Source organism: Cynocephalus volans, chromosome 4 (genome assembly GCF_027409185.1).
Source record: "Cynocephalus volans isolate mCynVol1 chromosome 4, mCynVol1.pri, whole genome shotgun sequence".
In the NCBI taxonomy this organism is placed as follows: Eukaryota; Metazoa; Chordata; class Mammalia; order Dermoptera; family Cynocephalidae; genus Cynocephalus; species Cynocephalus volans.
Window position 1 is genome coordinate 30,838,255 of NC_084463.1, and position 23,508 is coordinate 30,861,762.

The 23,508-nt window shown below is 45.8% G+C and overlaps 2 protein-coding genes across 4 annotated transcripts; one reads left to right on the top strand and one right to left on the bottom strand.

Moving 5' to 3' along the window:
* Nucleotides 1-463: 463 nt before the first annotated feature.
* THYN1 (thymocyte nuclear protein 1) lies at nt 464-5,323 on the bottom strand. Of its 3 annotated transcripts, none has more exons than XM_063093396.1 (7): nt 5,124-5,323; nt 3,438-3,619; nt 2,456-2,524; nt 2,004-2,096; nt 1,348-1,443; nt 960-1,110; nt 464-637 (listed from the first exon to the last, which is right to left on the bottom strand). In XM_063093396.1, exons 1-7 carry the CDS (start codon nt 5,164-5,166, stop codon nt 594-596), a joined length of 678 nt encoding a protein of 225 aa, XP_062949466.1. In that variant the 5' UTR covers nt 5,167-5,323; the 3' UTR covers nt 464-593. The 3 variants fall into 3 exon arrangements, with proteins under 3 accessions (XP_062949466.1, XP_062949465.1, XP_062949468.1); XM_063093395.1 differs by having other exon boundaries at nt 464-640; nt 5,124-5,321; XM_063093398.1 differs by lacking the exon at nt 1,348-1,443 and having other exon boundaries at nt 464-640.
* A 277-nt stretch (nt 5,324-5,600) lies between these two features.
* ACAD8 (acyl-CoA dehydrogenase family member 8) lies at nt 5,601-17,124 on the top strand. The gene is made up of 11 exons (XM_063093394.1): nt 5,601-5,709; nt 7,925-8,025; nt 8,478-8,647; nt 9,249-9,358; nt 9,779-9,855; nt 10,266-10,403; nt 13,474-13,609; nt 13,698-13,795; nt 14,165-14,317; nt 14,969-15,071; nt 16,344-17,124. The coding sequence occupies exons 1-11, from the start codon at nt 5,601-5,603 to the stop codon at nt 16,394-16,396; spliced, it is 1,248 nt and encodes a 415-aa protein (XP_062949464.1). The 3' UTR covers nt 16,397-17,124.
* Nucleotides 17,125-23,508: the final 6,384 nt, after the last annotated feature.

Here is a 23,508-nt window from a genome sequence, read left to right on the forward strand (position 1 = left end):
TTACACTGTCCCACGTTTCACACCCAGGGAAAGACAGATGCCTGCCCTGCCTCCCACACAGTGCCTGCTCTCTCGGTACACGGACCCTGGTGAACAATGATGAGCACTTTATCAACCACAACTTCTAGACAAGTGCATAGTTGAGAAGTGAATTCAGGTTTTACCCCTATTTGGCAACCTGTCCTGAAACCACTCATGGTTTAAACCTGTGGGATCCAGGTGATTTCAGGGGCAGGTGAGGAAGGCTGGTGTAGAAAGACAAAAGTTCGTTTGGGTGAGTGTTAGCAGAGTCTCAGCCCTCCATCCTCCAATTTGCTACATAACTACTAGCGATGGTAAAGGAAGGTGAGAGAGGTAGCGCTGCATCTGGCAGAATGGCAAAAGGAGCCAGCCTGGAGGTGAGAGATCTGCAGTAGAGTATTCCACTGCATCCAATGCAGTTTGAGAAGAAAAGCCTTCCAACTTCGGTATTAATGTTTTATTGAAAAACGTACACAAGAACACAAGCAAGCCTTCTTGCACCTTCTTATGTCTTAAAAAAGCTTGACTTCTTTGGAGTAATGTCATGCCCATTCCAGGAAGCAGTATTTCAGTTAACTTGGTTCCTTTTCCTCCAGGCTCAAAATAAAATCAAACTCTTCTACCAAAAAATGGGGGGAAAGGAAGCAAAGAGTTAGTTCTTATGTCTCCTCTCGAACAGGAAAGTTATGCTAGGCACTGCTAGGTACTTTACATATTACTGAGGCAGGCAGACATAGGGTGTCTCAGCAAGTGCCAAGCACTGTTGGGTACTGAGTGCACATAATGGGTAACTCAGGACATACTCGCTTCCTTGTGGATGTGACAGGTAAGGACGCTGACCCAGAGGTTAAAATACTGTGCCCAAGTTTGATAAGCTGATACATAGGAATTCATGGGGTCATTCTGGTGTGCGGATAAGGACAAGGGCCTGCTCTTACCTTGGGTCAGGGGCTGAATTGAGAGCCTCTGGCGAGTGAAGAGAACCATATTTTTTAAGGGGCCACCAGTGCCTTTGTGAGCTTGGTGATAGGTTTTGAGCTCAGCCAGTGGGATGAAACGCTTCATCATCCGAACAAACTGTACATCCACCTACATGACAACAGTACATGGGACAGAAAGACAATCCCACCAGACTCTGCCCACTGTTTTTCAACCACTTGCAGGAGGTTCCCGTGGGCAGGGCTGCCAGTGTTGTTCTTATCTCCAGAGTCAGCATAACCTCATCTGAGGAGGAGCTGGGCTGTGTACCTGAAGGCACAGCACCCAGACCCTCTACCCTCTTTGTCCATCCTTCCCCTCTCATGTAATAGGAAGAATAGTCTTTACCATGGACCATTTGGGGTTGTCCTCTTTGCTGGATGGGTCATAATAGGGACTGTTTTTCTCAAACTGTGTGTGGTCTGGGTAAGCCTCCTTCACAATCTAAAACCAAAACCAGAGTCTCCAATCACTTGCCTGAACAGTCAGCTCCATGGACAATCTTTTAACCTATGTCTTTCATTTCTTACCTGGCATATTCTTACCCTACCTGCCTTGTAGAGCCAAAGACGGCTCAAGTATCTGAAAGTCATACATAGTTCTAAGGCAGGCATAGTTAGGAAATCAACCTTGTTTTTAACAAAATCTTAGAAACGTGTTCTAAAACCAAATGGTAAAGGTTAGTATTGGTACCACTGGTTTTTCCACCTGCACAGTTAAGAATTTTATCCTGATAACTCTTAGCTAAGAGGAGCTACCATCGGGCCTGATTTTGAGGGAAAGACTAAGGTTTAGCGGTGGAGAGAAGTCTGTGCGAGTGGAACCTGAAATAAAGGTCCACTTTGTTCTATTCCTTGCATAGGAAGGGGCCAGGCAGATTTTCCTTATTCCCATGACAGGGTGTGGGGAGGAGAGTACTTCTATTTAAGCTGTATCCCTTTATATCTACATGAGTAAGTCTCCCTGGAGGGAGAGGGATTTAAACCAAAACCTGTCCAACTAACCTTCATGAGTCCTGCAATGCCTGGTTCTTTGCAGTTGCTGTGGTAGAAGAATGCTTCTTCCTCCAGCTTCATGGCTCTAAGGTAGTTCCGAGCCTATCCCAGCAGAGAAAAAACAAGAATTATCCTCCCTACCAGCTGGAAAGCACTAGCTTTTAGCAGAAATCAAGTCTGCTTTAAATTAGATGGGTTTTTCTTTTTTGAAACTTCCCCCCAATTCATAAGAAAGTCTGTCCCTTTGCCAACACACCCAGACTTACACCAGTATGCTAGCTAAAACACAGACCATTTGCAAATTTCATATAGAATAATTATGGTATTTTTAAAGTACATTTTCAGGTTTAGGTTCTGGGAAAAAGCAACCTTGGCCAGCAGGTTCTGTTAACAAGTCATGAGGAAGAAACAGGTATTTATCCCACCCTGGATCTTGGGGGTTCTGCTCCTTACTCTCTTACCTGGTAGTTTCGAACACCATCCCAGCATGCTGTCTGCTTGGGCTGTGCTTTGAGATCCTCAATGCCGAACTAGGCAAGAGGAAAGAGTTATTCATCAAACGATCCTTGGGCAACTGGTAAGCATATATGGAAGCAGACAGTTCCATTCCCTTCCTTTCGCTCAGAGTTGCCACTGGCTATATAGCGGCCATTTTACCGGGATGTAGCTCTACAGAGCCACTTATGTTAGATGAATATAAGTAAGCTTTATGGTAAGTTTGTTTTTGGGGGGGTTTTTTTGTTTGTTTTTTGTTTTTTTGCAGCTGGCTGGTACAGGGAACCAAACCCTTCACGTTAGTGTTAACAAGACCACACTCTAACCAGCTGAGCTAACCGGCCAGCCCTTGTGTTACCCTTGCTAATTAGAAGGATTCATTGAATGGATAGTCCAGATGATAAGAGTCATCTGCTGATTCCTTACATTTCGCTGATTATTAAAGTATTATCTATTCCATAATATTTGTATTTATTTTCCCCAGGCCATTATTTAATTGGTTTACATACACCAATATACATACACCAACTCTTGGCAGGGAGACACTGAGGAGCACAGCAGGATTGAGGTTGGCAAATTACAGATTTCAAGGCCAGATCTAGGTCCATGCCTGATTTTGTAAAATTTTACCTGAATCTAACCACACCTGTTTGTTTACATACTGTCTATGGCCATTTTCTTGCTACAAAGGCAGGGTTGCAACAGAGACTGTAAGACCCACAAGACTATGGTATTTACTGTCTGGCCCTTTGTAGAAAAAGTTTGCCAACTTCCACCCTATAGAGAGGGTACTCACAGAACAGATGGTTGATGGTAATAAATCCTACTGGTTTTATTCGTTTTTACCTTTTGCCGACCCTTCAAAGTTAATTTGGTGATGGTGTCCCACATTCCCTTCTCATTTTAAAAGATAGCTCAAAAGGACTGGAGACAGGTACATGGTCTCACCTTCACATCTACACCTTTCTCTAGTCGGCTCTCTGGCTCTGACTTCATCAGCCAATGGCTGCTTAGATTCTTCCCACAGTTTTTAGAGTCTGAAATCTTCTGAGGACTGGAGTTCTCCACCTTAGCTGATGCCTCACCTGAATTCTCAGTTTTGGTACGTTTTCCTGATAGCCCCTTCTTGTCTGCATAGGAAAAGCAGGAAGAAAAGATCGATCATGCTTGCTGCGAGGTAATGTTCCATTCTGGAAAAAGTTTACACTTTGGAGTCAGACCTGCATTCAAATTTTGGATCTGTCAATTACTAGCTGTAGCATCTTAATTGGGCAAGAATGCCTTCCTTACAGAAAATCATCTGCAGTATCTATTCAGTGGACTGAAAGCACCTTACGGGGTTGTTTAGGACTAAAGTTCTGGCAGTAGTCAGTAAATGTCTTCCTTCCCTCACTCTCTTCTGTCTTTGCTCAGGCTACTGATTCCAGTGAAGAAACTGACTACCTACTAAGAGTTGCTTTGATGATTAAATGAGATAATACAAAGGGCTTAGACAAAGTCTGGTATCAAAAGTGCTCGATAAATATCAGCTATTATTATTATCACCTCATACTTCTTTTCTTGCTCACTATGCTTCATGGCCTGCCTCCTTTCTGCTCCTTGAAGGTACCAAGAGAAGTTGGAAGAAACAGTTCATTCAGGACCTTGTAGAGATGGTAAAGGCTGGATTTTATCCCAAGAGAATTAGAGAAAAAGTTCCTGGAACATAGGCACTCAACAGCTAGCAGTTGTTAAGTTCTTACTATATGACTGGCCCCAAGCTCTGTGTATGACACTCACTGGTTAATGTAGATAACCTATGAGATCTGAAAATGTGCTCCAGATCACACATCCAGTAATGGTAGAATCAAGACAGGAGGTCAGGACCTGTCATTCAGTTCTCTCTGAATCTATACTTAGCGACTGTACTATACAGCCTCTGAATTTAGTCTAAGTTCCTACGTGAGTCATTAAATATCACTGTGGATGTCTAATGCTCTGAATTCAGCATACCTTCTTCCTAGCCTAGTTTCCTAGTGGTCCCTTAAGAGTTAACAGGCACACTGCAGACACCATGTTCTGTAAATGGCTACAGTGCACTGTAGTCCATCTAGAACTCTTGCCTTTCCCAAAAGAGGTACTTATCTACCCTCCATTGCTTTGTGCCTGCGCTGCATCAGCTCAGAATGCCATTCATCCTTCTGAAAAATGTCATCACGTTTTCTGAGTACTGAAAACTGTGCTGTGGAAAGGGTGGACTCACATTCCACTTCCTTCTCAAGACCTTCCCCCTGATTCCTCCTCCTTCTCATACCCCTAACAATCCAGTCTCCTGGAGCCTGTCACTCACATTCGTTTGCATTCTCCCCGAGAGCAACAACTGTGTATTCTTCACCTCAGTACACGCCACCCTGTACTGCAGATGTTCTGTTGCTTAGCACGTAGCTACTGCTTGAATGGACACGCAGGAGGGACTCTGGGTAGAATCTCGGTGGGAAGAATCAAGAAGATGGAGGGTGACTAGAGATAACGGAATAAAAACCAAACCACGAAAGATTCTCCCCAGGAGCAGGAGTAGAAAATGAACAGTGTTAAAAAGGCCCCAGGGGACCGTTTCCTATGGGGCTGCCTCTTTGCAGCCTAGGTGCAGCTCACCTGGGCCAGCCGCCGCAGCCGACCTCTTCCGGGGTCTCGGCATGGTCTCCCTGCAGGTGACCGGAGGGCGGCGGATCCTGGAGTCGGCCGAGAGCGACAGGAAGCGATCTGCTGCCCGCCCCGGCCCCGGGGCCCCGCCCCAACCTCGCGCGGAGCAGGAAGCGAGCGGTGAGAGGCAGCTCGGAGGGCCTCAGACCCCGCCTAGTGCGCGACGTCCGTGCCGGAGCCACGCCGGCCCTCCCCCGTCTCCTCCGCCACCTCCCCCTCGCGGAAGCCGCCCGTCGCTCCTCGCCCCTCCCCGAGCTCCTTGCCCCTCCCCGAGCTCCTTGCCCCTCCCCGCGCTCCTCCCCGCTCCTCGCCCCTCCCCGCCGCTCCTCGCCCCTTCTCCCGCCGGGCCCTGCGCTCGCGTCTTCGGGAGCTGTAGTCCGAGCCGCGCGCCCGGCGGCTCCCGGGCGGGCGACAAGCAGCGAGGCTGCCATGCTGCGGAGCGGCGCCCGGCGCCTGGGCGCGCGGCTCGGCTGCCTGCGCGGCGGTCTCCAGGTCCCCGCCCGGGCCGGCCGCCGGAGCGTGGCCTCCTGCATCGACCGTAAGCGCCGCCCGGGGTGGGCCGGGCCGGACGGGGGCACAAGTCCGGGAACCGTCGGGCATCCGCGACGGGCCGCCTCCTCGGGGCCCGCTGGGTAGCTTGCGGCTTCTCTGCTTGGGTGGGCGGGTGGTCTTACAATCATAACGCTAGGCCATAACGGCCGTGAGAAGGTGAAACGCTAGTGCTGGCAGTGACAGACGCGTGCAAGCGGCAGTCTCCGGTCAGTGCAAGGTTTGCTCACATGCACAGGTTTTATTACTTAACACCTAAAGCTACAAAACACTTCTACTGTTGCAACTCCCGCAGGAAAAATAACGACTGTCCCAAGTGGGAAACTCTGCCAGACACTGCAAACCTGAGTGTCTTGAGACACTCGGCAAATCGTTTGCAGGAGTAGCAGAGACAGCGGTGGAGACCCAGGGGGACTAAAGCGTACCCAGGCAGCTTGTGACCTCTCTGCCAAGCATCTAACCACTTTTTTCCTTCTGAAATTTCTTACTTAAATAAATGACAGTTTTCTTTATAGCAGGATGAGTCCCTCACACTGACACAAGGTCTGTAAAGTACACTAAGGTATAAAGAATATTCTTTTCTTAGTATCCCAAAACTATGTTGAGAGGTGCTGCCCTGCTCTGGGACTTAGAATTTGGTAAACAAGTTCACCTTGGTTGATATCAAAGAAGAAAAGGAATTACTTGGAGGTTTTTTGTTTGTTTGGTTGGTTTGGTTTTTTGCCTCTTGCTTACACTTGCTATACAGGAAAAGCTTGCTCTGTATAAAGGCTTTCCTCATCTCCTTTGGGCTGCTTTTCATTAGCTCTACCTTTTTATTGTGTGTTGCAGGAGTTGAACTCTTGTGTGTTGGCGTCTTGAACTCTGCCAGTAACTCACAAAGTTCATGAAGTCTGGTGTTCTTTTGTCTTTATAGTGTATTTTTTCTGGAAACTTAGAGGTATTTTTACTTAGTAACTACGCTTTCCTGTGTTTACTTTTTAACTTACTTTAAAATAACTTACTTTTTAACTTGACTTTTTCATGTTTTTTTCTCCAAGCAATCCTCTCCTTTTATTAATCATTCCCTTTTCTAAAACAAACTGTATTTGTTATCTGCCCGAAAAGACTGTGTAATTATGTCATGTTTACTTATATATATGATTTGCATAAACGTATTCCCTTTTATTTATGTAAAATGCAATCCAGATCTATTTCTTAAACCTTTGGTTCCTTGAACTACTTGTTTTAAGAAGTAGTCATTTACTCTATCAGAGGAAGAGGGGAGAATTGTTAACATCTGTTGAGCTCTTGCTAGGGTTGAAATTCCATAGCACTTCACTCTATGCAATAAAATGTTTGCGTTACTACTTTTATGTCCTCTGTGCAAATGGACCGTATTCATCTTTGTAACCCCCGCAGTGCTGCCTAGTATACACTCAATAAATATTCTTTTGGGAAGGATCTTTGAGCTGTAATTTACAGCGACACTTGTTTTTGTTTTGGTGGCTGGCTGGTAAGCTGTGCAGCAGTGCTTGTGCAAGACTCAGTGAGTGAATGACCTGACCCCCAGCCAGGGAACCATGAATTGTTTATCCCTAACCATGTCACTGAGAGGAATACCCAACATAGGTTTCTGCTCTGGGCTTCTCAAGGTAGCCTAGTCTTTAATGCTCACAACTGTGCATTTCTGAGTTTCCTATTGTAATGAGAGTACTGATTACAGACAAGTGCTTTCTCCTGGCTCACACAGCCAACCATTACTGATGTCTGGGTTTGCCCCAGAAGAACAGACTCTGCCACCTGACTTGTATTCCATAGGAAATACTGTGCATCACTAGCAGGCCCTGAAGTAAATCATTGTCAAGTGTGGCTCCATAGTCTCCCTTTAGTGCTCTTTAGTGTCACTCATAATAACCAAAGTTTCAGCACTGTGGCATCTACCTGTCTAGGGCTGCAACTGTATTTTACTGAGTGGCCAGGGTAAGAGAGGTCTGGGAAGTCGCCGTAGACTAGGTCCATCTGAGTGTGTGTTAGAACTATCCCTTCCCCATCTGAGAAACTGATTAATCATGGATGATGCCATTCTCTTGCAGTTAAAGACTGTACAGTGTATGGGAAATACTACAGTAGGTCTACCAGAGTCAGCCTCATGGTGCTTCTTGCTGGCAGTACTATTTGCTGACCCCTGTCCTTGAACTGAATGTATGTAATCCTGCCCACAGCTTCCATGGGACTAAATGAAGAGCAAAAAGAATTTCAGAAAGTGGCCTTCGATTTTGCTGCCCGAGAGATGGCTCCAAATATGGCAGAGTGGGACCAAAAGGTAAGAGTGGGACCCATTTGGCCAGATGTTCCAGCAAATGCCTCATGCAGTGACCCTTATCTTCATCTCCTTATGATCCTAATTGTTCAGTGTCTGTTCTCCACTTACCAACTCTTACTGCAAGTGGGAGTACTGGTAATGGGTGATTCTTTTCACAGAGGGCATCCGATCATCTTGTAGATATCTTTTTTTTTTTTTTTAATTTAAATAAAGGTTTGGATATTCTTAAAACCAAGGCAGTTTTATAGATAATAAAAAGAAACTTTTTAATGCCAGAAAAAGTTCTTATAGAATACATGTTAACTGATACCACTGTGAGATTACAAACAGGCATACTAAGAGTATCCCTGCACTCTCCCAAATGCCAACATCCTAATCCCCTCACTGCGCCCTCCAAAGAGAAGTCTGTCTCTGAATCAGTTACTGGTAACCCTGCTCTCTTTTGTACGTAGGAGCTGTTCCCAGTGAATGTGATGCGGAAGGCAGCCCAGCTCGGCTTTGGAGGGGTCTATGTACGCACAGATGTGGGTGGGTCTGGACTGTCACGGCTTGATACCTCTGTCATCTTTGAAGCCTTGGCTACAGGCTGCACCAGCACCACAGCCTATATAAGCATCCACAAGTGAGTGTCTAGGCTTGGAAAGCCCAACGACGTGCTCACACGGGCTGACTGGGAAATTCCAGATTCGTAGGAAACAGGTGTATCTTTTTGGCTGAGTGCCTGTGCGGCACTAGACTGTTAAAAGTGCATGCTAGGTCTGCTGCTGCCTGTTGTACTTGAGTCTGTTGTCTTGTACATTGCTTAGAAGATCAGGTCTGCCAGCCTTCTCCCAAATCCTAGATTGAGCTGGTACCAGCAGACTTCTCCCATAGATGGGTCATGATCCTGTTACCCCTTTCCTCAATCCAAAGATGAAACCTTCAGTAATTAGAGAAAGTAATAGAAAGTACATATAAGTAATTTTTAGGGCTCATTTAACCTAACTAGAAGTAGTATGAACATCCAGGTGAGGATACCTTGGTCCTGGTTATCTCTGGGTAGAACATATTCAAGTAATGTGTTTTAATCCAGTCCTTTAAGGTTGAATCTTCTCAACTGTGACTTTTCCCTTCCACCCTCTCTTCTGCTTCACTGCCCCTTGTTCTCTTTCCCCATCCCCCCAATATCCCTTTTTTTTTTTCCATCTTTATTTCTGTCAATATCGTCTTGGCGTACCTGTCAGCATGTGTGCCTGGATAATTGATTGCTTTGGAAATGAGAAACAGAGGCACAAGTTTTGCCCACCACTCTGTACCATGGAGAAGTTTGCTTCCTACTGCCTCACTGAACCAGGTGGGTTTGCTGTGCTGCAGGGAGAGAGGGCTCATTCATGTGGAGTCGCCCAGCACTCCCTCTAGCCTGTTGACACATATAACTGCTGTCTGCCAAACAGTTTGGTCATGGAATGATAGAGTCCCATGACCTGATGCCACAGGACCCAGAGGCCTGTGGTCAGGACCCTCCAGGCTGCAGACCAGAATCTCCTCGCACGAGGTTCTCTGCAAGCTGGCATGTTGGGAGATGGATAGCAGTCTGATTGGTGCAGGCACTTTTCATCAAGTACAGAGATCCTTTGGCCGTCTGGATTTTAAAGCAGCACACTCTGAGCTGTTTTTCTCAGAGGAAGATCTCCTGGGAGATGGAAGCATACGGGCTCCCCTGATGTCACTGGCTTTCTTATCCCCCTCTGCTCCCTTTTGACCCCCGCCTCAGGAAGCGGGAGTGATGCTGCATCCCTTTTGACCTCAGCTAAACGACAAGGAGATCATTACATCCTCAATGGCTCCAAGGTACTAGCATGCTGTCCCCCCAGAGCAACTCGGAGGTTGTACCCACCTTCCTCCCGACCTCCCCTGGTTCCTTCACGCCTACGAGATAACATTGCCATAGGATGTTTAGGTGTTGGTGAGAGAACTTCCCACCCAGTTCTTTTATTCACTTTCACTGTTTCTTTTCTTGATTGAATTGATTCCAGATAATTTCATTTCATTCATTTTTCTCTGTCCTTTTTATACTTTCATTAACTAAATCCCTGACTCATCCATCACTGCAAATACCTTTACCCCTCCTCGGTTTCTTTGCACCATTATACCTGTCAGGGTCCTGTTATTGGGAAGACCCCAGTGGTTCTCCCAGTCGTTGGGCTCTGAGAACTTGCACATTCCGTGGTCCCCGTGCTCTCCCTTCTGCAATCCCACAGGCCTTCATCAGTGGTGGTGGTGAATCAGACATCTACGTGGTCATGTGCCGGACGGGAGGACCAGGCCCCAAAGGCATCTCATGCATAGTCGTGGAGAAGGGGACCCCTGGCCTCAGTTTTGGCAAGAAGGAGAAAAAGGTGAGTGGCTTTTGGGCAGGATGCAATTCAAGCTATGAGTCTCTGCCACCTGCCAGACCAACTCTGCTCCATTTCAGGAAATTGGTTTGCATGCTTGCTAGCCTGCCTTGGAAACAGTTGCTTCTATGAGGATTCTTGACAGGAACATATAAAATAGAGTAGGGTATTGTTAAAGATCTCCAGGCAAATGGCAGAGTTTGCAGTGAGGTCCACAGGCTGCCACCTCTCCTGCCTCCCTTTTGGCCTGTATTTCTTAGTGTACTTTGTTATCCCCAGAAGAGATGCTTGTAGATCTGGTGTTGAGCAAAAGTCTCAGGAATGAAAAGCATGGGGCCTCTTTTCTTTAAATAAAAACCAAACTCACTGGAGGAGACTGTGGGTATTTCAGTAATCTGAGAAGGACTGTGTGTCACTAGGTACTTGGAAAAGTAAGATATTCCTCAGATTAAGAAATCCCATAACCAGGCCATGAGCAGTAGACCTGTGATTATGTAGCTGTAATTGGTGATGAGAGTGAGACCCATTCAGATTTTTTAGACCAGATGATCAAAACAGTTGTCCACCTCTATTTTGTACTGTTATTTTTAGGACTTTGAGGGAGAAGTCAGGTAATGAAATAACTCCTAAGTACTCCTATACTTCTCTCTCACAGCTCCTAGGATTTCCATATTTTCTTGCGTGATCCTTCCTGACTCTTTGTAACTTCCAAGGAGTTATGAGTTTTAGTGCCCCTTGTCTTTTGTAGTGTACCAGTCATTTACTAGGTACCTACTATGTGCAAAGCCTTGTGCTAGCTCTTGGGGGAATACAAATTATAAGTCACTTCTAGCCTTGTTTGGGATTATAAGACATATGCTGTCTTATTTATATAACCTCTCTCTATATGTGCATAGCTATATGATTTAGACAGAGCTTATGTGAGAGGTCTTCAGAAAATTGATAGAAAGATTCATATTATCTCATAATTCCATTTTTTCCATGAACTTTTTGAAGTACCCTCATATGATATATAAGATATATAGTTATAGGATTTCTTAATTCCAGGAATGTCTGTTTTGGGTTATAAGACATAGACTGATTTATGTAGTCTGACACAAAGAATCAGGTTATACTGATTCAGGTGTTTATGCTTATAAAGATAGTAGTGATTGTTTCAACTCATTTAGGTGGCGTCCACCTCAGTATCTGTGCTGTTGACACAGCACCAAGGCTCCCGAGCATAGTGCCTTGGGGGAAGTCGCAAATAAGTTTCATAAACAAGTCTCTCCTCTTGCCTTCCATTTCTTTTGTTTATTTGTTTTCTTTTGTAATTATTAGCTTTGCTTTATATATTTTTAAATGTAAGGGAAATTTGGAAGGCTGTTTTTTCATTCATCAGAAGCTAGTGAGTGTCTGCTATGTGCCAGCCACTCCTCTAAGTGACGGGGAACAGCTATGAGCAAGACAGACCTGCTCTGCCCATGGGGTTCCCATTTTCATAAGCAGCATGCGCGCAAATGAATAAGGGACCTTTGTTAGCACTAAGCGTCAGGAAGAAAATAAAGCAGAATGACGTGACGCTGATGGAGAAGGAGTTTCTTTAGGTGGGGTGGACTCTGGGGTCGTGACATTTTAGCTGAGAGCCTAACGTCTGGGAAGACCACCGGAGCATTAGAAGTCGACTGTGAGGGCCGAGCCCGTGGCGCACTCGGGAGAGTGCAGTGCTGGGAGCGCGGCGACGCTCCCGCCGCGGGTTCGGATCCTATATAGGAATGGCCGGTGCACTCACTGGCTGAGTGCCGGTCACGAAAAAGACAAAAAAAAAAAAAAAAAAAAGTCGACTGTGAGAAGAATTCTGGGCAGAGACAATAGCAGGTACAAAGGGCCTGAGGTGGGAATAAGATCAGCCTATTTGTAGAAGTTAAAAAAAGCCGAGTATGGCAGGGAGCAGACTAGTGTGGGTGGCATTGGAGGTGAGTCAGAGGCGTGTGGGCCAGGGCGAGGTGGCACTCCCTCATCCCTGTGGTCAGTGTGGCTGTTCTGGTGGCTTCAGCAGTTGGCTCCTCTGTCTGCTCCATGTCAGTATTTCCTACAGGCATGTGCTTTGACTTGGCATATTTAACACATTATGTTGCTGAGAATTTTAAATCTTCAGTTTTGCGTTGACATTATAGAGGACTTGCTTTATCTTTGATTTAATTGTTAAAAGGCTTTATATAGAAGAACGTGTCTTATCATGGGAGGTGTACTTCAAAAAGTTTGTGGGAGAATGAAATTGAGAGGTAACATGAATCTTTCCATGAACTTTTTGAAGACCTCTCATATGTAGAATGGGAGACAAGACTGATAGTGGCTTCGCAGCAGTGGTCCAGGTATGCAGCGTCTTCAGAAAGGAAGAGGGAATTATTGGCCCTCTCTTTCCCCCTGGTAGGGAAATAGGATTTCGCAGGACTAGGAAACACATTCTCTGCATAGGGGGAAAAGGTAGATGTTTTCACAGTAAGGGGTGAGAGGGCAGAAGTTAGGAGGTAGCAGCGATTTGTATTTGATTCTTTTATAATTAGATGTTGTTAAGGTCAGAACTTTCTGTTCCGTTCTTGTTTTTGTAAGAACAGAAGGTGTTTGTGTTCTGGTTGGGGAGATAAGTGCACCAGTGACCACCACACAGGTCAGTCCTGGAAGGTTTTAACTTGTGGTGGAGACTATGGGAGCATCAAAGCGAGCAAGATCAGTGATGGCTCAGGTGACAGGCAGACCTCAGGAGGCTTCATTCCAGCTAGTCTTTGGAAGAGGTTGTTGGAAGCAGAAGAATAAGCCAGAAGATGGGTTTGAGAACCCAAAGGCGCCCTGTGTAGACACCTTGCTGGAGTTAAAAGATTCTCTTAGTATGTTAAACAAAAATGTTGAGCTGAAACAAACATCTTTGTGAGTGTTGACAAGCCTTTAAAGCTGGGCTTTTCTTTTCCCTCGGGTCTATGTGGGTCTAAGTCCCAGGGTACTGGAATGACTCTTCACAGTCTTTTGTCTCCAGGGAAGGCCACCCTGCATGGTGGGTTGTTGGGCAGCCACACAGTCCCTGATTTTTTTCCAGGTGGGGTGGAACTCCCAGCCAACCCGAGCCGTGATCTTCGAAGACTGTGCTGTCCCCGTGGCTAACAGAATTGGGAGCGAGGGGCAGGGCTTCCTCATTGCCATGAAAGGACTGAACGGAGGGAGGCTCAACATTGGTGAGGAGACATGTGCAGGCAGGGAGGCCGCAGGCCGGGCATGTGCCTTCCTTCCTGCTCACTTAGCCCATTGGCGCCTCCTCCCCAGCTTCCTGCTCTCTGGGGGCTGCTCATGCCTCGGTCATCCTCACCCGAGACCACCTCAGCGTCCGCAAGCAGTTTGGAGAGCCTCTGGCCAGTAACCAGGTATGTCCAGCTGTCTGTGCGTTTGTTTTCCACTGTTCGCAGCCTTGGAGACCTCCCGTAGGGCCCGCGCTCTCTGGAGAGAAGCCATGATGTTCCTTGTGGAGTCCTGCCACCATCTTAGCCAGAACTTGTGTGTTGTTCCTACCAATGACGTTTTTCAGGAGGTAATAATATTAAAGTGCAGGGCGAGTATAGTGGGTGTAGAACCTACAAAGCAGTAAATGTTCTCTGTAGAGGAGGCAGGAGACCTTGATGATTTGGACCACTTAGAAAAGACCCTTCATTAGAGATGTCTTATCAAGGGTCCAAGGTCAGGTGCCAGTTTAAGCCCTTCTGTCTTGTCTGGTTCTCTTCTCCCTGTTGCTACAGTACCTGCAATTCAAACTGGCTGATATGGCAACAAGACTGGTGGCCTCGCGGCTGATGATCCGCAGTGCAGCAGTGGCTCTGCAGGAGGAACGGCAAGATGCAGTGGCCCTCTGCTCCATGGCCAAGCTCTTTGCTACAGATGAATGCTTTGCTGTAAGTGATCAGCCCTCTGGCTCTCCTGGGGTGGAAGGGGAGCAGCTGCTAGGCCCAGGGATGTTGAGAGGCATAAGTTAGCTTTGGAACCTAGCCCTGCTGGGATGCTACAGGGATCACCTTGGGGCTTAAGGATATAACTCATGAGATGCCTGCATGGGAGCTCTCATGGCCGGCTTTGTAGCCTGCCCCATGCTGTTACACGCTTCATCATGGCACTGTTGTTTAGTTCTGATCTCAATGAAAACAGTGCCTTTGGAAGTTTCACAGCAGCTCAGTGCCTCTTGCCCAAATTTAGTGCTATGCCATATTTACATCGTCAGGGGCAAAGTCATCCTACATTGCCACCAGGTGGCACCTTAGCTTCATATAATCCCAGCAGGGGTGGTTGTGAGCAGCTTCTCCCCAGGAGATAATAAGCCAGAAAGGCAAAGAGGTCTTTGAGTTCCCTGCCTGGTGAGAACTGACAAGTTCAGTAAGTTGTCTCTGACCACACGAAATACAGAGTCCCTCTGAGCTTGGCTGGTTATCCGTGGGTTGTTCTTCCTCTCATTAGTTTATGGTAGACTGCCAGATTGGGGGTTGGGGTAGAGAGGAAGCCACTTGCTCCATAGTCTTCCCAGAATGAAAGAGATCTAACCCGTCTTGCAGATCTGCAACCAGGCTTTACAGATGCATGGAGGCTACGGCTACTTGAAGGATTATGCTGTTCAGCAGTATATGCGGGACTCCAGGGTTCACCAGATTCTAGAAGGTAAAAATTGCCAGAGGTTATCATCTTTCTTTCAGAACAGTTACAGATTACAGGATCAGTGCTTTCCCCAGCCTGTCTGTCCCCATGCTGACTGGCACTCAGGGTCCAATCAGTCCTGTCTGTCTGTTGGCTTCCTCTTTCCTGGCCCCAGCCCTGCTCTGGAAGTCAGCTATCAGTTTACTAGCAAGAGCACTGGCCTGGTAGTCAGGGGACTCTGCTTCATCTCTCTGGGAAGGCATCAAGTCACTGTGCTTCTGCTCTCTCCAGATCGGAGGGAAGCTCCAAACTAAGCTTGTGTGTGGGAACACACGTTGAAAACTGTGGTTTTGTCTTATTGTCATAAAGTACCTGTCCCTTGGACCCAGAACTGTGTCCAGTAATTTACAGAGCAGATGTGAGCCAGTATGATCCCCAGCAGCTGTACAAGTTGATTATCAGCCAGACAGTCTAACAGATATCTGTATCAACGTTGCTAGTGGATTTTTCAATAAAAAGTCGTCGGTCTGTGGGCATCTTCTTGGTAGTCAGAGACATTCTGTCTGGGAAATGTGCACTCAATTTGAGTCAGGGTCCAAGCATGGTCTTCTTGACCTTCTACAACCAATGCCTAAGTCTTGAAATTATATGACCCTTCAAACTACGTGAGCCTAGGTAACTGGAGTAGTCACACTGCAGGAGAAGCAGGTGGGACAGAGGCTGCTCTGAGTAACTTCAGTGACGCAATGTGGGGCCACTTTAATGGAGACTCAGGAGGAGCCTGTAAGCTAAAAATGAAGCAAACAATTGATCCCCTCCTTTCAGGGAAAATGTTTTTATTCTTTTAAAATTTAGTTCTCTGTACAGTAAAGAAATATGTATTTATTTGTTAAAAAATTGTAAAATAGAAAAAGTAAAAGAAAAAATCACTCACATTTCCACATCCGGAATGAATATTTGGCATATCTACTTTTGGACTTTTTTTTTTTCCTATGATTTTGTAGGTACTTTGTTAAAAATTAGAATTATACTATAAAACTACTTTTATTTTGCCTTTGTTTATAAGCATTTTTTACTATCAGGAGAGGCTTTTAGAAAATAAATATTATTTATTTCCTGACATTTCTCTGCACTTTGGGAAGAAGTTTTGATATTTCCATCCTTCCCAGGGGTAAAAGCCACAATTCCAGTTTAAGTCCACAGCTGCCCGTGACTGGACCTGGAGAGCCCACGCAGAGCTTTAGCAAACTCCCAGACTTAGCTGCTGCTGTACCCGCCCTTTTCTCCCTCTGGCAGGTAGCAATGAAGTGATGAGGATGCTGGTCTCTCGAAGCCTCCTCCAGGAGTAGCACCACACTTGGTACTCTGACATGGTGTCAGTGGTTCCGTGTGGGTTCTTGTGTTCCAGAGGAATCAGAATTAGACTGAGGGCTGAGTTCTTCCAGGTGGGACCTGCACTCTGCATGTTGGCAGCAGCATCGGCTGTCAGACTGGAGCAGAGTCCTCAAAAGAACTGGAAGAGCTGCTTGATGAGAAATGTCAAAAAAGACCTTGATTTCCCTAATGCCAGGAAGGTGACTAGTGAAGACCACCTTCAAAACAAAGTCCTTTCTGGGACCAACTTTGTCTTGATTTGTGTGCGTTTTGCTGGTTCACTGGATCCCTCTTCTAGGGGCCTGGGTCCTTCCACTGGAGAAAAAGTGCCCTCCTGTCTGTCCCTGTTCTCTGTGCCACAGCTAGAGATGCAGAAGTTGTCTCTGGACAGCCTCCTCTGTGCATAAATCATGATGAGATGAATATTTGGGAAACTACTTGTGAGCTGTGATTTGGGTGCATTTCCACTTCTGGAGTGCCTGAATGTCAAGGGCTGAGATAATTTAGAATTTTGAATATTTGTTGTTGGGTTTTTTTGTTTGTTTTTTAGAAGCTTATGTATCCAGGGATTCTATAACCCTTCCTGATAAGTACTTTGAGTATATTTTTTTTCTGAGTTTTTGTTTTCTTTTTTGAAGTTGGAACTCTTTAAAATTTGTAATCACTACATTGATAAATAAAATTTACCCCTTTCCGTACTGTCTCTGGTTCTACTAAAGTTGGTTTTCATTATATCTTTTTAGCTAAGTCTTTATAACTGTTTTTAAAATTGTTATATTTGATTAAACATTTAATTGGATTTTGAAGTAATAATCAAAAGTCTCTCCTTGACCAATCTGGCTTTTAAAAAGCAGGCTCCTTAAATTATTAATAGCTTTGCAAACTAAGCATTTTTATGATGTATGAAAGTAGGTTTAGAGTAATATTCAAAGATGGAGACTTTTGGGAAAACCCTGTTATAAACTATGACTATATTACTCTATCCCCTCCCCTCTATAGAAAATATATGCAATATATTTTAACTACAAGTCAATATTTAGAGAAAACAAAATATGTCCAACCAAAACAAATATTCTCTTTTGAATGCACAGTCTATGTTTGGAACTGTGTTGGGCACTGCAGGGAGATAGGGCGAGGGTATAAAAGTTTGAAATGTGTTTTCGCCACCCAAGGCCTTGTTTAATACAGGAGCTAGAACTAAGACACAGCTGTAGCGCAAGGGAACAATCGATATGTCTACGTAAGATTGAGAGGGTGACCTAGCAAAAGTGATAAGTTATGAAGGGATTCACAGAGAAGGTAGGAATTCAAACTGAGCTTTTATGAAAATGTGTGATATTTAAAGAGAATCAAGAAGAGAACCAGGAGCAGGAAGAGTACAGAATTTGTGTGGGAGCTGTTTACACTTTTGTTTAATTGTGGCTTGGGGTTGGCATGGAACAGAAAGAAACGAAAGTTGAGTCTGCATGGAGAGTTATGAAAGCCAAGGAGGGGGTTTTATTTGGCAAGCAGTGGAGAGCAGCCAGGGGGCGTTTCTAATGAGGAAGATAGGAGACGTTAATCCATTCATGACATTCTGGAGTGTATATTCAGGATGAATGTGAGTGGGGAAAGACGGAAGGTAAGACACACGCAGGCAACAGGTCCTTGAAATATGAAGGCATGAGGCACTCTGAGCTGGAAGGCAGAAGGAAAGAGCAGATGTGAGTGTGGACCAGTGCTTGGAGTGTCTGCGTGGAAACTGAAGCCTTCCCTGGTGGTCAGGCTGCTTCCTGGCATTCCAATTCGGAGAGGCTCCTGTTCTGACTCAAAGCAAAAACAAATGCAGTGTAGGATCTGAACCCACAGCGTCGGCGCTATCAGCACCGCATTCTCCCTAGTGAGCCACGGGGCAGGCCCTAGAATGTAACTTCTGAGTTCTGTAACTCTGTGGTTACAAACCAGTCAGTTTTATTTTTAGCTTTCTTGTATTAGGAGACTGGATTAAACTGCAGCTTGCAAGCAGTTTCCTGTATTGGCGAGAGACAAAGTTGCTCTCTAGCTGAGACCGCAAAAGCCCCCCGACCACATTCCCCCATCCCCATGAAGCCCACTACCCAAAGTCAAACCACTTGCCAAAGACCCCAATTTAGGGAACCTTGCCTGGATACAGACTGAGCCAATAGAAATGCTTGCTTGCTTGTTTGTTCAGAAGGGTATATAAGCTTAGTTCCACCTGTATTTGGGGCCCGGGTATTTGGGATGCAAGTCCACCTGGGTCTGCCAGCATAATAGACCTGTGTTACTCCGCCCTCTCTGAGTGACTGCGTTTCCTCGGCATCTCCTTTCTGCAACGAAATTATAGGGCTTTGACCCTGCTAAAACTAAGGGCTGTAGCCCTACTAAGTTAAAGGATAAGGCCCTGTGAAATACACGTGCTTTATTAATGTTAGTATACTCCACAAGTAACAGCCATGTTGAAAACAGCAACTGTCAGTGCTGCTGGTGGTTTCAGATATCTGGATTTCATTGCCAGCTCTGCCACTAAATGTGTGACTTTAACAAAATTGCCTAACCCCCCTTTAGCTTGTTTCCTCCCGTGTAAGTTGGAGATAATAAAAGCTCCTGCCTCGTAGGATAGTTGGTGAACTAAGTGAAAGATTCATACAAAGAGATCAGAACAGAACACATTGAGCAAAGCACTCTTGACAGGTATTCGAGGCCTTCACCTCATTTACAGATGAACATGGTGAAATGGAGAGTAGTAAGTGGTCTGCTTAGACTTTCACAAGTGGCAGACTGAAGTTTTAAAACACAACTCTTCAAGAACCTTCAAAATACTTAAGATTGCGACTGGTAGTCCAGAACTGCTGAAACCGGATGTTTCTGGTCTGCCTCTCTTCCAGGTAAATGGCAGGACTGAATTTCCTTTTTGCCAATTTCACAAAAATGTATAAGCACATAAGCACATTGCTAAGGTTTCTCCTGGGGTCTTAGGAGGGGGCCACACAGGTTAGGGGCCCAGAAGCTTAACCTTCATTAGCTTCACAGTAAATTTCCCATTGTCCATACACATTGCTTTGTCTAAACAACTCCATATATATTCTTCTCGCCCAAAATTCATTTTCTCTGGCACTCAGAAAGGCTTGTTATCTGGGTATTGTGGTCAGCAAAAGGCAACATGAACAAAGGCAGCACAGGTGGCGTCCGCACAGTGGCATGGTACACACCAGAACAGCAAGGGCAGCCACATCACCGTCTCAACCATTCGAGGGCAACGGCACCCACTGGCAAGAACACAAGAGGGACTCGGAGGCCAGAATGCAGAGGGAAGACCCGCCAGGCCAGTCTCCAGCTGAAAATCAAGTCCCAGAATGAGCCAAGGTAGACAAAATGTTTTTTCATTTTGGTGGAAAGCTTGTCACTACAACCCCTTTGTGGGAAAAGGCAGGGCCCCAAAATCTTCCACTCGCTCCATGGTGAACTGGATTTCTCTCTCGTTCCTTTGTCAGTGTGTGTGATGCTACATCTGTACAGTTCTTCTTGCCTTTCCCTCCTGGTTTCCTGTTCCTTATCACTCAGTCTCTGGGCCCATAGCCCGGACATCCTAGGCCTGGTGACAGTGCTGTAATGCTCACCTCCTGTCACCACAAGCAAAAAGGACTCTCAGCTCTGCCTCTGGTCAGGCATTTTCAGTCCCCACAGAACAGAAAGGGGGATGATCAGTTCTCCTCACCCCAACAGAGGAGCAGGTACCTCAAGCCTGAGGGGCCGTCACTGCCTTGGAGCCTGTGATTTACTGCAGTGCCACTCTCCTCAGCGTCGGCCCGGCTCTCATCCACAGCCTCAATATGGGCATTATGGTTCTCTCAAGTTTTTATAGAGCTGTGTAACAATTCTCCAAAACAGTCCACCGGATACCTTCCTCAACACTCACCCAGAGGAAGGCCCTGAGCCCTACACACAGAAATTCTGGTCCTCTACAGAACATCTGGAAGTATCACTGTTCTTCATTTTGTGCATAAGCCAGTTTGTGGGCATAAGAGTCTCCACCAGACTTCAAGGTCTTCACAGTCAGAGAAACATCTGATTGATGTCTTTGTCCTTAGCATCTTCCTGGCACATAGCAGGGAACTCAGTGTTCATTGAACAAGTAGAAAAAGACTGGGATAAAGGCCATTCTCACCAGCGAGTTACTAACTGCAGCTGCTGGCAAATCCCGTGCAGGAGCAGGCAGGATGCTCCATCAGCAGTCAACTAACTGGGCACCCAGAGCTTGCGTGGACCTCCTGGGAGGTCTGGTGAGTGAAGAGGTGAACTCGGCAACTCCGTTTATTATTATTATTATTACCACTACTATCACTGCATGATTCCAACATGTAGCTTTCTTGAAATAATGCCTGCCCTCCCTGCACTGCAGTTTAGAGCTTGCTTAGTTAGGGGAAAGTCATGCCACCGAGGGTTTGCACCCAGGAAAGGTGGGAGGGCAGGGCAGTGAGGGCGGGTGGTCAGGGCTGGGCTTCACTTTTCAAGTGAGAGGTTCTATGCCTGAAATTGAGAGCCCTGAAGGCAGGTTCAGGGAGCCCCCCCTCTCCACAGCACTCCTGGGGGATGCCTGAGCAGAGGCAAGGCCTCTAGAGGCCCACAGCTTTGAGAGGATGCATGTACCCTCTCCCGACCCCCACAAACAATATTAAAGTACAAAAGAGTCTTGTATGTCAAGGAGTTGGATTTTATTACATGGTAACTGGATATCCACATGCAAAAGAATGAACGTGAATGCTTGTCTTACACTATACAAAAATCAACTCAAAATGGAAGAAAATCCTAAACTTAAATGGATTAAAGACTTAAATTAAGACTTGGAATTATAAAACTTCTCGAAGAAAACATAGGGGGAAATCTTTGATGCATTGGTCTTGGCGATAATTTCACAGGTATGACCCCTGAAGAACAGACAACAAAAGCAAAAACAGATAAGGGGACGACATCAAACTATAAAAGCTTCTGCCCGGCAGAAGACGTGTCAGTGGAGTGAAGAGCCAGCGTAAGGAATGGGAGGGAGTGTTTGCAAATCACACACCTGATAAGTGGCTAATTTCCAAAACATATGAGGAATTCAACACAATGGCCAGGAAATAAATACCCGATAAAAATGGTGATGAGGAGCCCTGGTGAGTTTTACAATGGAGAGAACCTCACAAGATCTGCTTTTTCTAATAGAGGTGTAGGGAATATACTGGCGTGGGACAGGGTAGAGCAGGGGGACGTCAGTTGCAGGCAGCCAGGACAGAGGTGCCAGGGCCTGCACTGAGGCAGTGGAGGTGGGAGGCCGTGCAGGCCCCCATCCAGAAGGAGGGCTGAAAAGACGTGCGAGGACACTGAGGGAGGAGCTGGGGGTGACTCCCATACTGGGAGGAATGAGGAAATTGGAAACAGTACAAGAGTACTTCAAAAAGTTTGTGGAAAAAGAAAATTAGAATCTAATACAAATCTTTCCATGAGCTCTTTCAAGTTCTCTAGTAGAAGACAAAGAGGCTTGGAGATAGAATAACGAGCTCAATTTGCCACAGGCTGAGAGGACACTCACCTCAGGTGAAACATCCATGGGACCTGGAGTGGGCGGGTGGACCCAGGGCGTGCATGCGGAAAGCAGAGGTGGGGACAGGCCAGGCCTGTGCAGCCCCAGACTGAGAGGCCGTCCATCCCTTTGTGCTAGGCCTCCGTGCAGTGACTGCCACTAGAACTTCCCTCAGTTGTCCCTGTTCCAGAATGCAGCTCTTACCATCTTCTAGGACTTAAAAATCTGTTCCATTTCCATCCTTCCACAGATTTTCCACTATTTCTCCTGTTCAATGTTGCTTGTGCCAACCTGGTTTACTCATGAATGAAAGAATTTGCTGTGTATATAAGCCCCTCAATATGTTTTTCAACAGTGTACTTAATATGATGCTGCAAAGAACCAGCCATCAGAGCTGAGGCTAGAAACACCCTCTGGGTAGAGTGGTCAGGTACAACACAGGATGCTCAGTTAACTTTGAACACCAGAGAAACCATGAATAATTGTGCAGTGTAAGTATGCCCCATGTAGTATTTTGGGCAACACTAAGAAAGTAGTTGTTGTTTATCTACTTTTAAATTTGACTGGGCATCCCGTCTTTTCATTTGCTAAATCTGGCAACCCTACCCCAGGGCACCTCCTATTGTGCTCTCTCTTGCCTATACTGCAAATTAAACAGTCTAATATTTTCTGGAAAATTCCTCTGGCCATAGGGTCTAGGAGGTAGAGAAGTTCCCGAGAGAGACCTGAACACTTGTGATCTCTTCCTTGCTTTGTCTTTCTCCTAGACTATCTGACATACTAGTGTTTACTGATTTTTCCTGTTTACTCTTTGTTCGCGCGCATTATAACGTTAGCTCCTGAGAGGCAGGATTTTTTCTTCTGCTTCCGCAGCACCGAAAACAATGCTGACCACAGGAGCAACTCTTGGTAAATATTCACTTGGGTGAGTAAACTAATTTCTAACCCACCGCTTTGAAAACTTTTGGTCTGCCTCTGCTAAAAACAATCTTTTTATTTACCATATTGCAAAAATCACAAAAGAAAATTTTCAAAGCAGAAGCAGCCAGAACCTCAAGTGTAAAACTAAGGATTGAGATCACCTACATCAGAGTTATTGATGGAGCTTGTTAAAAATACAGAATCCTTCATCCCGCCCAAGATGATCGAAATCAGTCTCTAAAAGTGGGACCCAAAATTTTGTTTTTGTTGTTTTAGCTCCTCAGGTATTCTGATGTGGCCGGTCCACAGCTGGCATTTGGGCTCTATGACCTTTCAAAATTTCATATGGAATCTAGGAGGAAAATAAACTTTGTGCAGGGTGCTTGGTCATTCATTGTTCTTTGAAAGAAAGCCAAGCCTCTGGCAAGCCCAGCTGAGTACCTACAGTGAGACATTAGTGTTGGAGCTGTATGAGAACGTGTTGCTGAAGGAACTGAGATGGTGTTATGGGTTGGATTGTGTCCCCCAAAAAGATAAAGTTGAAGTCCTAACTCTGAGTACCTCAGAATGGGATCTTATCTGGAAATAGGGTCTTGGCAGATGTAA